The sequence below is a fragment of the Dermochelys coriacea genome, chromosome 12 (genome assembly GCF_009764565.3).
Source record: "Dermochelys coriacea isolate rDerCor1 chromosome 12, rDerCor1.pri.v4, whole genome shotgun sequence".
In the NCBI taxonomy this organism is placed as follows: Eukaryota; Metazoa; Chordata; order Testudines; family Dermochelyidae; genus Dermochelys; species Dermochelys coriacea.
The window spans coordinates 7,308,553-7,321,980 of record NC_050079.1 but is presented as its reverse complement, the minus strand read 5'-3'; the positions used below and the strand labels follow the sequence as shown (position 1 = coordinate 7,321,980).

The 13,428-nt window shown below is 50.6% G+C and overlaps 1 protein-coding gene across 9 annotated transcripts in view; it reads left to right on the top strand.

The window, feature by feature from the left end:
* The window catches only part of VAC14 (VAC14 component of PIKFYVE complex), a 185,528-nt gene that overhangs the window by 53,359 nt on the left and 118,741 nt on the right, over positions 1-13,428 (top strand). For all 9 annotated transcript variants that reach the window (XR_006275199.1, XR_006275198.1, XR_006275200.1 and 6 more), the window contains one exon: positions 892-957. Coding sequence is in view for 6 of the 9 variants with exons in the window: in XM_043495198.1 (XP_043351133.1) it covers positions 892-957 (66 nt within the window). In the remaining 3 variants the exon portion in view is untranslated. The remainder of the gene's footprint in view (positions 1-891; positions 958-13,428) is intronic.

The window sequence follows — 13,428 nt, the reverse complement described above, 5'->3', positions numbered from 1 at the left end:
AGCAGAGCTTTTATCAGTGGACTCATTGCAAGCGGAGCAAGTGTTTGGGAAGTTGTGCTATAGATGAATTTAGGCTTCTGTGATGGTAGTTGTACAAATCAACAGATACAGTCCCTATCCTGAACAGCTTGGCCGGCAGTTAAAGCACATCTGGGGTATGATCCATGCATGGGTATTAGTGCACATCAGGTCTTGGCAAGGGTTTTCAAGAATCCTCTGGAGGAAGAGAAGGGACGGAACTTGACCTTTATAGATTGCGAGGTTCTTCCAAGTGAAGGTAGAGGGGAAGCCACTCCCTCTTCCTTCCCCCAGGGTGCTGTCTACCATTCCTGAAACAGATCAATTCTTGTAGGACATGTCATAAGTTCTCTAGTGGGAGAAACTGCTATCATTCACACTGCCTCTTGCACATCAGATCTCATTAACCATGTGTCTAATCAGACAGGAGGTGGAATTTGAATTGATGCCATGGTGGCTGCAGCTCCACATAAAGAGGAGCCCAAAAATTCACCCCAAAACCACCCATGATTTAAATAAGAAACTCTTAACCTGTAAGTCTCTTCTGGCCTTTCCTCTCTTGGAAGGGTAGGAAAGTGACAGTGTCCCACACTAGAAATTTGCCTTCTCATTACATAGGTAAGGAATCGGCTCAGAAAACAAGCAACTGTGTGTCCTGCTGGGATTGTACTTGTTGGCCTAATAAGTTTGCTACTGATTGTTCCCTATTTTGAAGAGCTTGCCAGCTAGCTGGGAGGGGAATTTTCCAAGTACAATTGAAAAATGCATGCAAAGCTGCACTAGCCTTTTGCACTGATGAGGATGGCTCCAGGTGTGTGGGAGGGGATATTCCAGATTCTGTGACTCTGAGGCCATGTGTTTTTCTGGTTTCAGATGTTCCGGCATACAGACGGCCTCTTTCCCATTTTGCTACGGACATTATCAGATGAGTCAGACGAGGTGAGTATTACACCTCATATAGAAACCCCCTTGGCTGTGCTTGCCAGCTCTCATGCTCTCATCTTAGCTTTGGGCTCACCCGGACCAGCGCAGATAGGTTGGAACACACCAGTTTGCTATATTAGCTCTTCTCTGGCTCTGCAGGATTGTCTAGCCCTTGTGGCTGCAGAGAGTTCCCTACATGTGACCCAATCCAGTGCTGTCTCACTGAGTCTACTGACAAACTCATCTCTAGCTGTAATTTCACTGACTCCCACAGTCAAGCCTGGGATGAACCCTGTGACTCTAGAGTGTGAACTTCCCTACTCCCCTCAGTGGGCTGCTGAGGGCAAAGCCTGGTGATGTTAAGGCCAGTTACTGACTGGCCATTGTGGGTGGGGGCTTGAGCGCCCCTGCTGTCTCTTGCACTGACCTGTGTGTGGGGGAGAGGAACCAAGTCACCCAGCACAAGGCCAACCTTAGTGGAGGGGCCTCCACCTGATTTGCAGTTGTTTACTTGCTTGATTCTACTGGGCAGTGTGGAAACCAGATAGTGTACAGAAGGATAATTCGTGTGCAGTAGCTAGCCCACTGCAATATCCTATCGGAGACCAGGCCCCTGCAGCTTTTACCACAAGGTAGGTAGGTGAAATCAACCCTTTACTTTCTTGCCCATGGCTGACTTGGCCTGGCTGCCTTGCAGCCCCTTCTCTCCACCAGGGTTTTGCACCTGGATGGCTCGTGTGTTGTGCTGCGGTTAAACACACCTTTAATGGCAATGCAGGTATAGGCTACATTCGGTACCTGGCTCTCAGCTGGTGCAGCCAGTATTTCACCAATCTGTGTCAATCGGACTCAGTGTTACATTAAGCTGCTCTCAATATCCTTTTGTTCAGAAATCGGACACTACCTCGTTATTTATGCCTGAGGGAGATCATGGGAATGGGGCAATTAGGCCTGACTGGTGTGCTGTAGCCAGTGTTGGGGTTGTGTTGGCCTGGTGTGCTGAGATTTTGACTAGCAACATGAGTTAGGAGGAGAGCTAAGGAGGACCTTGCCCTGCCTTGGCAGGTGTCTCCACTTACCGTGTTGTTGCTAAATGGATAAGGCTCTAGGCTTAGAGCCATGCAATACAGAGAACTAAACCAGTATACCAGGGTAACCTGCTACAGCCAAGGGAATACAACAGCTGGCAGTACTGCCTGCAGTGGTAAGAACTGGGGCTTAGTGTTGGACTCCTGGGTTCTATTTCTGACTCTGAAGCTGACGCCCTGGGACATTGGGAAAGATGCTTTGCTTCACTTCACTCTTGCCTGTAAAATTGAAATATTTACCTCAAGGCAGGGGAGGGATTTTAACCTGGGTGAGTGATACGCTTTTGACATCTTTAGATGAATATTTTGTTCTTGTCTGCCAGCGATTCTTCTTGAGCTGCTCCTGCTGCAGAGTTGATGACTCTGCACCTTGTAACAGGAGTGTGTGAGGTCTCTTCTGCCTGGCATTTGCTGGGTCTCCCCGATTGCTGGGGAAAGACTGGATTAGCCTCTCACTTGTCAGCAAGAGTCTTTCTGCCATGAGCAAAGTAGGTGTCAGTATTCTAAAAGGAACATGCATGCTCGAGTCTTTGCTCCCTGCCTTGGGCCCAGCAATTGGGCCCTGCCCATCAAAACCTTACATTCTTAGAGGTTTTTAAGGCCCGGTTTGAGAGAGAGCCCTGGCTGGGATGATTTAGTTGGGATTGGTCCTGCTTTGAGCAGGGGATTGGATTAGGTGACTTCCTGAGGTCTCTTCCAACCCTAATCTTCTATGATCACTTCCTTGTGCTTGGCTTGGCATTCTGGAGGCACTTTGCTTTCTGTCTAACAAGATGCTCCCATTCCTGAGAGCACCTAGGCTTTTTCTTGTCTAGTCTCTATTTCCTCTTCCTTCTCTTTTCTCTGCATCACCCTTCCCTGGTCTATTTTCACAGCCCCTAATGTTCACCTCTTCCCCCTTCATCAAGTGGCTCATCAAGCCCTTCTGCATTAGACATTAGCAGACCTGGCAGTTACCATCAGAGGCCGGTAGCGTTCCTAACTTCTGATGCTAATGTTAGCTGTGTTAGAAGGCAGGAGTGCAGCCAGTGTTAAATGCCTAATGAACATAGCCCTACTAGTGGTCTTTGGTAGACTCATAGGTCAGACTTTCTCAGCAGACTGAAAATAATGAAATATCGGTTTTGGACTGCATGACTAGGAAGGCAAAGTCACCGAGCCTGGAATAAATCCTTGGTTAAGGGGATTGTTGAGAGATGGGGAAAATAAGTAATATCAAGGGAATGATTTGTACTTGCAAATCCAAATGACTGCATGGCCACATTCCATACCCTGCTACTTATGATGCAAGCATTTTCAAAGCATCCCATCTGCATTTGCAATGCTCTAGAAAGCCCACATTTTGCAGATAGACTCTGGCTTGGCAGGAAATTGCAGTGAGTCATGTTACAATTGTTTGTTTTTAATATTTAAAAATAAGCAATGCAGAAAGGACCCTGGTGATGCATTTCCTTCATGTGACATAACTGGGAACAGCTCAAAAGTAATTTGAGGATTTATTTAATCCTGCCTATTTATGTAAATGTTTTTTACTTAGGAAATCTGTAGAAGATTCAGTCCATTAAATAACACTGCTCAGCTGGCTCCTAACCTGCTTTGTTCACTTCCTGCTGCAGTGAAAATGGGAATGCCCGAAATACCTTTTTTGGAGGGGTGGGAAGAGGGAGGAGATTGCTAATGTGACTGCAGTGAGGACTGTAGGTAAGGGATTAGGATTCAGTTTCTGACACTGCCACAGGTAGCGCTATAGAGGCTCAGGGTAGCTTTTTCTTTAGGTTAGGGGTTCTGAAACTTCATTGCACCGCAACCCCTTTCTGATAACAAAAATTACTACATGACCCCAGGCCTGAACCTGCCCAAGCCCCACTACCCCAGGCTGTAGGGCCAAAGCTTAAGGACTTCAGCTCCAGGCAAGGGCACTGTAACTTTCACCCCACCGCCCAGGACTGAAGCCCTCATGCTTTGGCCCTGGCCCTGGGCCCCAGCAAGTCTAAGCCAGCCCAGATGATCCCATTAAAATGGGGTCGCAACCCACTTTGAGGTCCCAACCTACAGTTTGAGAACAACTGCTTCAGGTTTACTCCCTGCTCTAGACAATTTTACAGCAGCCATTTGTAAGCTATGACTTATCTGTAGGGTATGGGTGATTGGAGCAGACGCACAGAGCCTTCCCAGGATATTCTTGGGGGTTTCTAAGTACACCTGCATCATAACATTCATTTTCACCTCTCCAGTGTGTTCTAAGGCCACGGGGGCAGGAATCTGGCACCTTTTGTTTATAAGGCTCCACACATCCTGCAGTGCAACATCAAATGCACGGTCCAGCCTTGTACTGGCTAGAAGCTTGAGCATTCTTCCTGTTGCCCCACATGTCCCTGGGGGAGGTGGCCTGTTGTCGTGCAGTGTTCCCTCCCCTGGGGATACTTGCCCCCTCGAAGAGGAAGCAGCAGTGTTAGCCACTGATCTTCCAGGTGATTAGAGGTTGTCTTACTAGCATACCCTCAAACTAATTTGGAGCGATCGTCCTATGCTGGGCTGGAGCTGAAAGGACGTCTGGCTTCCGAGGATCAGAACGTTCATGCTAGTGTGTCTCGATGCCAGCCTTAAACACTAACCTATAGTAGAACAAGGTGTCCATACAGTATTTAATGCCTTACTGCAGCTGCTCAGTCCTCCTGAGCTGCTCCTGAATCACTCCCTGCACTGTTCCCAAACGAGCTGTCCCAGAGGAAGGGAAGAAATGCACTTGAGACAGTGAGGTAGGAGTTGGTCCATGTTATATGTTGTTCACCCCCCACATGTTTGACTTACGAACCGGATTTGCCAGACCAGGTGTTCCCCACAGGGCAGAGCCCAGTAACTGAGAATACACCTTAGCTTTCTATGAATCATCTTTGTGTCTCAACTCTTCTTTCCCTCTCCCAACCCTGACCTAGCTCTCAGAATCCTGCTGAAAGCAGTCAGTAGAACAGAGCCAGCCAGGTGATATTCAGAGACGGTGTAGCCCAGAGTTAGTGGCACTGTAACAGATGATTTCCTTTCTGGAACTCCAGAGCAGCAGATACAGTAGCAAGCTGGGGAAACCACTGATCTAAAACCTTGCACAGTTTTATCATTGTAGGTGTCTCAAACTCTCAAATGACCATGAGGCCACATGAGGACTAGTACATTGGTCCGAGGGCTGCACCACTGATCGCCCCCCTTTCTTGCCCCCAGGGGGTGCAGGGTGTGGCACAGGGCTTAGGGCAGGGAGTCAGGGTGTGAGGTGCAGCAGGGGGTTCAGGGCAGGGGTTTGACTGCAGGAGGAATTTGGGGGGCAGGTTCAGCCTGGTGTGCACCGGGAGCATCTTTGCCTGCCTGCCCTGCCCCCACGCGGCTCCAGCAAGCGGCCGGGACCCGGAGGGGGAGGGCACAGGGGTCTGTGTGTTGCCCAGGCCACTCCTCCAGGTACCTCCCCTGAAGCTCCCACTGGCTGCGGTTCCCCATTCCTGGCCAATGGGAGCTGCGGGAAGCAGTGCCTGGAGGAGTGGCCAGTGCAACACACAGACTCCTGAGCCCTCCCCCAGGTCCCTGCTGCTTCCTGGAAAGGCGTGGGGGCAAGGTAGGCAAGGAGCCTGCCCTGTCCCCGGTGCGCCCTGGGCCGGAGCCGCTCTAGGTAAATGCTGGAGGGGCGGGGACGCCTCAGGGAGCTGGCGGGCTGTACAAAATAACCGGCCTGCAGGCTGCGTGTTTGAGACCCCTGCACTAGTTCAACACACTCAGTGTTTTTCCTTGCATTTCTGCTCCTGTTCAGGCTGAGGGATTTCTTTAACATAGATCAAACTTGATCCAGTGTTATCGCTAAATGATCTAAAATCTTGTGTAGTGAAACCCAGCTTTTATGGAACTCAAGACTAATGGGTGTATTTCCATAAGACTTCTTTAATTTCCAGTGGAAATATATTTTTAAACATACCCATATCCTTGCAGTATTACAGGGCAAACATTGCAGCATTATGCTAGGGCATGAAAACCTGACAGTGAAATGCTATAAGTAGTGAAACAGATGAGTTTCATTGTCAAGCTGAGGAACACCACAAAAAGCAAATGGCTTAAAGCAGAGGAAAATGTACGTTTGATCTTTATAATGCTTCTGTTTAAATATAGTATTGAATTCCTTAATTGTGTCTTGGAAACCTGTTCTTCAAAAATGATTACAGCTTTTAAACTCCCATTGTAACACCATTTCCTAATTCACCCGAACAATTAACTTCATGCCTGATACTGCATATGCTATATCTTTTCACTTAATTTTGCAAAAACAAGAAGAAGTCCGGTGGCACCTTAAAGACTAACAGATTTATTTGAGCATAAGCTTTCATGGGTAAAAAACCCACTTCTGTGAGGTTTTCCAGCTGAAGGAGTTAGTGACATTCTTCTTCAAGTCTTGCTCATGTTGATTCCATGTTAGGTGTGTGCACGCCCACGTGCACGGTTGTCGGAAATTTTTACCCTAGTGGTATCTGTGGGGCTGGCTCTGGAACACTGTGCTCATGTGCTGGTATATTGGACCCCGCTGGCCCCGTGCCCTCTCAGTTCCTTCTTTCCACCAGTGACGGTTGTTGGAACGTACCTTGCTTTCGCAAGTCCCCTAGTGGTTTATTTTGCTTGGACTCTTTGAGGGACAGCTGGCTAAAAGCCCTGTAGGCAGAGGCTTCCCTGGGCCCCACATTGGAACTCTGCTGCTCTGACTGGGCACTGAGCACTTTGGCGTCTGCAGGCTGCTCCACCGGCACTGGGACCTTCCTGGCACCGCTCCCTTTCTTCTGTACCTAGGAAGAGGCATGAGAAGTTGCGGTCCGACGGAGGTCATTCCACGGCATCATGGGAGTCCCTGCATGAGCCAAGACCTGTGTAGGGCCACTCATCTTCCCTGGAGCCGCATCTGACAGTGGTCAGGTCACCTAGGGTACAGAGACTGAATTGTGAACCACCGCCAACTCCCGGACATGGTCGGGGCCCGCAACATTTCGTGGCTCCCTCAATGCCGGAGGCCTTTTGGGCTACAAGAGACTTGATGTCTCTCCCTGTGCCACCCACGCCTCGATACCCAGGCCCATCCTCGGCTGACTCCTCAAAGGTGGTTCCCTCGAAAGAGAAACTTGCAGTGAGATCACTAGCTGCACCTCTGACATAGCACCAATTCCCCAGCCCAGAACTCCCCATCACCATGTCGCTCACAGTCTCTGCCCTCCTGGCATCATGAAGTACATCTCTGGCACCGAGAGACCAATCACCGACCCTGTGGTGCCGCTCTCTAGCCAGCCACAGCTATCAGCACGCACCCGCTTCAGCTCCACTTTGACCTCCTAGGGAAGAGTCCTTCTTGGGGTCTGAGAGTAAGCCTTCCCCACCTCTGAGGCATCGCCAGCACTGGTCTTATGGGCTGGAGCCTGCGGCAGGCCCGACTTCTGGTCCCTAGCCACCCACTCAGTGGTCACATCAGTGGGTGTATTGGACTTCTTGGGGGTGCCCTCCCATGCAGGGCTCATATTCTCTCCAGGCACCCTTGGTAGTTTCTGAGGGCCAAGCCTTGCCTCTGGCACGTCCAGCACCGGGAACTGAGTCAGAACCAGATCTGGCACTGAGATTCCAGCAGCGTCTGTGCAGTTGGCAGCAGCGGTCAAGGAAGAATCAGCTGCACTGCCTGTGGCTGCCTCCTTGTTCTCTCTTTTTTTTTTTTTTTTTTCTGCTACCCAGCAGGACCAGCTTGACTTGTGCTGAGCATGCCTGCTCCTCTGCATTCAGCCACGCAGCAGCCATGCTGTCAGGTGTGGGGATCCTAAGTTCGGGTGCAGCAGACGGCCATGGTTCTGGGACAGCAATTCCAGCCGGAGTGGGAGTTCCAACAGTGCTGCCTCAAGAGCTCTAACAGTGTGTTGAACCACTGCTGTGCAGCCATGCCAGAGCTATCAGGATCACCTTCGCCCTGTCCCACTTGATCTTCAAGAGGGTTCTGTGCACTAGAGGTATTGGTAGGAAAGTGTACATCCGTGCCCCTAACCAAGGGAACAAAGTGGCAGTGGACAGGAAACCTCTGTCAAGCCTGCAGATTGAGGAGAACCGGTGACACTTCCTGTTCTGCCTGGACACAAACAGATCCACCTGGAGTGACCCCCCCCCCACACCTCTGGGTGGAATAACCACTTGTGGCGAGACGAGAAGGACCTGCTGAGGAAATCTGCTAAGACATGCCTGGCCCCGGGAGGTGCGAAGCCACAAGATGAATGGTATGCTGTATGCAGAAGTCCCACAACCTGAGAGCCTCTTGACACAGGGCTGATGAGCAAGCCCCGCCCTGCTTGTTGATGTAGAACACCACGCCGGTATTGTCAGTTAGAATTTGGACCACCCCACCTCTCATGTAGGGAAAGAAGGTCTTGCAGGCCAGGCATATCGCCCCGAGTTCCCTGATATTTATGGGTAGGGAACGTTCTTCCCACAACCAGAGACCTTGTGTGCTGAGGTGGGCTCCCCACCCTAAGTACAAAGCATCGGAGACCAGTGTAACTGTCGAGCAAAGGGCTACAAAGGGGGTCCCTTCCAACACCACACGTGGGTCTCTCCACCACACCAGGGATGACAGATGTCCACCAGGAGCTCCTGGAGAGGGTGGCCTCCAACCTGGGTCTGGAGATCGAGGAGCTTAAGGAGCCATCTGGCAGCCTGTCAGATATCTTGGCTGCGGCGGCCCCATCAAAGGTGGCCCTACCAGTGCATGACTGGGAGCTGAAACAAGTCAGAGCACTGTGGCAAACGCCATCCTCTCTGCCCCCAACATCAAAGAGGGCAGAGAAAAAGGACTATGTCCCGGCCCAAGGGTTCAAGTACATGTATTCCCACCCTCCCCCTGGGTTACCGGTGGTCTCAGTTCATAGAATCATAGAATATCAGGTTGGAAGGGACCTCAGGAGGTCATCTAGTCCACCCCCCTGCTCAAAGCAGGACCAATCCCCAACTAAATCGGTTGCCAATGAATGGGACAGACAGGCAATCTAGCGCAACCCTAAAAACAAGGATGCTAAAACACTTTTTGGAAGAAAAATTTATTCTTCAGCTAGTCCACAGTTACGTATCACCAATCAGCAGGCGCTGCTGGGATGGTACAGTTACAAAACTGGGACTTGATGGCCAGCTTCAGACTCTCTACCCCAGGAGGCAAAGCATGAATTCTCAGCAATCTTGGAAGAGGGCAGAGCGGTGGCCAGGGCCTCTCTCCAAGCGGCACTGGATGCAGCTGACTCTGCAGCTCAGTCAGTGGTGTCTGTCATTCTACGAGATGCAGTTCGTGGCTACAGTCCTGTAGGCTATCAAACGAGGTCCAACTCCTTGATCCAGGAGCTCCCCTTCAAGGGCAACACCCTTTTTTAGCAGCAGAGAGATTAGGCTGAAGGGCTCGAGGGCCACCCTGCCCTTCCTCAGGTTGTACACACCTCGGGCCTCTAGAGGCAGTTCCGGCTGCCTCTGCTCCCGCCTGGATGCTCGGGCCTGTCTCAGCAGAGCGCCTCCGGGAGAAGAGATGGGTTATAAACACCATCACTCTGCCACATCTTCCTTGGCCCCGCAGCCGGGCCCCCTTTGCCGCCAAGGTGGTCTGCAGCAGTCATGTTAATAGTGTGCCTGAGGACAACGCACTGGATTTGCACCTGGATCCAGCCCCCCTTTTATTTTTGAACCAGTTATCCACATTCCTTGCTGCATGGGCCCAAATCACTTCAGATCACTGGGTGCTCCACACCATAGCAGCTGGGGACACCCTATAGTTTTCTTCCCCCTCCCCCCCTTCCCTGTTCCTCTTCAGGGACCCTTCTCACGAGTGACTTCTCATCCAGAAGGTGGAGACCCTCCTATGGATAGGGGTCGTAAAAAAAAAAAAAAAAAAAAAATTCAAGATATGAGGGGGAAGGGATTTTATTCCTGATACTTCCTAACCCTGAAGGCCAAAGGGGGCTTCAAACTCGTCCTAGACTTGCATCACCTCAACAAATATCTCAAGAAGTTGAAGTTCTGCATGGTCTCCCTGGCCTCCACCATTCCCTCTGAATCCAGGAGACTGGTACACTGCCCTCGATTTAAAGGACGCTTATTTTCACATTTCTATTTTCCATGGACACAGGAGATTCCTCTGTTTCATAGTAGGCCAACGTCATTACCAGTTTACAGCACTGCCCTTTGGCCTCTCTTCCTCCCCAAGGGTCTTCACAAAATGTATGGTGGTAATAGCCACTTACCTGAGACCTACAGATTTACCCATACCTCAATGACTGGCTCATCAGAAGCAGGTCACAGGCACAGGTTTAGCACCGCCTCAGTTTGCTGTGGGCCATTTGTCAGGATCTGGGCCTATTCATAAATGCGCAAAAATTAACCCTTATTCTGGTTCAGTGGATAGAATTTATAGGGGCAGTGCTTGATTCTACCCAGGCCAGGGCCTTTTTGCCAGTCACGGTTCAAGGCCATGTCTGACTTTATCACCCGTGTGAGAACCCACCTGCTCACAACTGCCTGGGTCTGCCTCAGGTTGCTGGGCCACATGGCGGCACGTACTTACGTCGTCCAACATGCCCACCACATCTTAGACACCCGTAGACGTGGCTGGCTTCGGTTTATACTTCTGGCAGACACTATCTGGATCTCGTGGTCACAGTTCCACTGCACATTCTGTCATCCCTGGTGTGGTGGAGAGACCCACGTGTGGTGTTGGAAGGGACCCCCTTTGTAGCCCTTTGCTCGACAGTTACACTGGTCTCCGATGCTTTGTACTTAGGGTGGGGCGCCCACCTCAGCACACAAGGTCTCTGGTTGTGGGAAGAACGTTCCCTACCCATAAATGTCAGGGAACTCGGGGCGATATGCCTGGCCTGCAAGACCTTCTTTCCCTACATGAGAGGTGGGGTGGTCCAAATTCTAACTGACAATACCGGCGTGGTGTTCTACATCAACAAGCAGGGCGGGGCTTGCTCATCAGCCCTGTGTCAAGAGGCTCTCAGGTTGTGGGACTTCTGCATACAGCATACCATTCATCTTGTGGCTTCGCACCTCCCGGGGCCAGGCATGTCTTAGCAGATTTCCTCAGCAGGTCCTTCTCGTCTCGCCACAAGTGGTTATTCCACCCAGAGGTGGGGGGGGGGGGGTCACTCCAGGTGGATCTGTTTGTGTCCAGGCAGAACAGGAAGTGTCACCGGTTCTCCTCAATCTGCAGGCTTGACAGAGGTTTCCTGTCCGCTGCCACTTTGTTCCCTTGGTTAGGGGCACGGATGTACACTTTCCTACCAATACCTCTAGTGCACAGAACCCTCTTGAAGATCAAGTGGGACAGGGCGAAGGTGATCCTGATAGCTCTGGCATGGCTGCACAGCAGTGGTTCAACACACTGTTAGAGCTCTTGAGGCAGCACTGTTGGAACTCCCACTCCGGCTGGAATTGCTGTCCCAGAACCATGGCCGTCTGCTGCACCCGAACTTAGGATCCCCACACCTGACAGCATGGCTGCTGCGTGGCTGAATGCAGAGGAGCAGGCATGCTCAGCACAAGTCAAGCTGGTCCTGCTGGGTAGCAGAAAGCACTCTGCTAGGGTGATCTACCTGGCCAAATGGAAGCGCTTTACGTATTGGGCTTCAGACCAGAATCCGTCTCCTAAATTACCTGTTGCATCTCAAGCACCAAGGTCTGGCACTCTCGTCAGCCAAAGTTCACTTGGTGACTATCTCAGCCTTCCATCCTCCAGTCCAGGGTAGATCGGTCTTTTCCCATGATATAACCTTTTTAGATTTTTGAAAGGTCTGGAGCGACTTTAAGTTTGTGACCCTATCCCACCTTGGGACAAGAACCTGGTACGGTCTTTGAGCCATTAGCTTCATGTTGTCTGCTGCTTCTCTTGTGGAAGGTCTCCTTCGTGGTTGCAATCACTTCGGTTCGCAGAATCTCTGAAATTCGAGTGCTCATAGAGGAACCACCCTACCCGGGGTTCTACAATGATAAGGTCCAGTTGCAGCCCCACCCAGCTTTCTTACCAAAGGTGGTGGTGCAGTTTCACAATAATCAGGACATATTCCTTCTGGTGTTCTTTCCAGAGCCTCATAAATCTAAGAATGTAGGTTACATATCCTGGAGGTTAGGCGGGCCTTAGCCTTCTACATTTGAGAGAACCAGACTCTTCCTTAAGTCGACACAGCTCTTTTGTTGCAGTGGCAGACAGGATGAAAGGTCACCCGCTCTCCTCTCGGAGAATCTCCTTGTGGATAACCGCCTGCATCCAGTTTTGTAATCAACAGGCAAAAGTGCCGCCGGCGGCGATTGTGACCGCCCAGAACGCAAGCCTCATCAGCAGCCTTCCTGGCACAGGTCCCGATTGAAGGCATCTGTAGAGCCGCTACCTGGTCGTCTGTCCACACCTTTGCATCCCATTACCCAGCAGGCTTGTGACAATGCTGGCTTCAGCAGAGCAGTATTACATACCACTCAACAGTTAACTCTGAGCCCACCTCCAGGGATACTGCTTGTGAGTCACCTAACATGAAACTGACATAAGGGAAAAACGGTTTCCTACCTCTTGTAACCGTTCTTTGATGCGCTGTTCACGTCCATTTCATCACCCGCCCTACTTCCCGAGATGATGGGAAGAAGGAACTGAGCAGGCACAAGGCCAGCGCTGCCCAATATACCGGTGCATGAGCACAGGGCTCTGGGGGCACCAGAGCCAGCCCTACAGATGCCAGTAAGGGAAAACTTTCCGATGACTGGGCATGCAGCGTGCACACCTGACATGGAGCGGACACGAGCAACACATCTCTAAGAGCAACAGCTACGTGAAGTAGGTAACATTTTATTCCTGGCTCAAGTCTCTAAATACTCCCCCCCCCCCCCCCCCCGGGTCTTAAATGACCTATTCAGGTGAATGTGGTAGACTTAAAGTTCAGGGATAGTCTGAAAAACACATTCTGTGAAAATGGCATTGCTGAGTCTTGTTTCTCTCAGTGACTCCAGATCAAATTTGCTCACTTTACAAGTAAATTATATCTATTTTTTTTCTTCCCACATAACTAAAAACGTCGCACCATCACTGTGGGGTGGGAGTCTGATTGGGACATGTTCGTTCTGCCTAGTGTATCATCACTAGCAACAAAGGTTCTGGAACCTGGATGAATTAGTATGTTTGAGATGTGAGTCTAGATAGAATCAGATGTCACATTGACTGACTTACCCAAGGCCACAGAAAGAATGTGATAGAACAAGAACTTTGATTCCCACCCAGTCTCAGATGTCCACCCTTCCAACAGAGAATATTTCCTACTTTGTTTTACTGCTGTTAGGAGCAAAGAAACTTCAAAAGGAAGCTGTGTTACGTGTGGTTAAGATG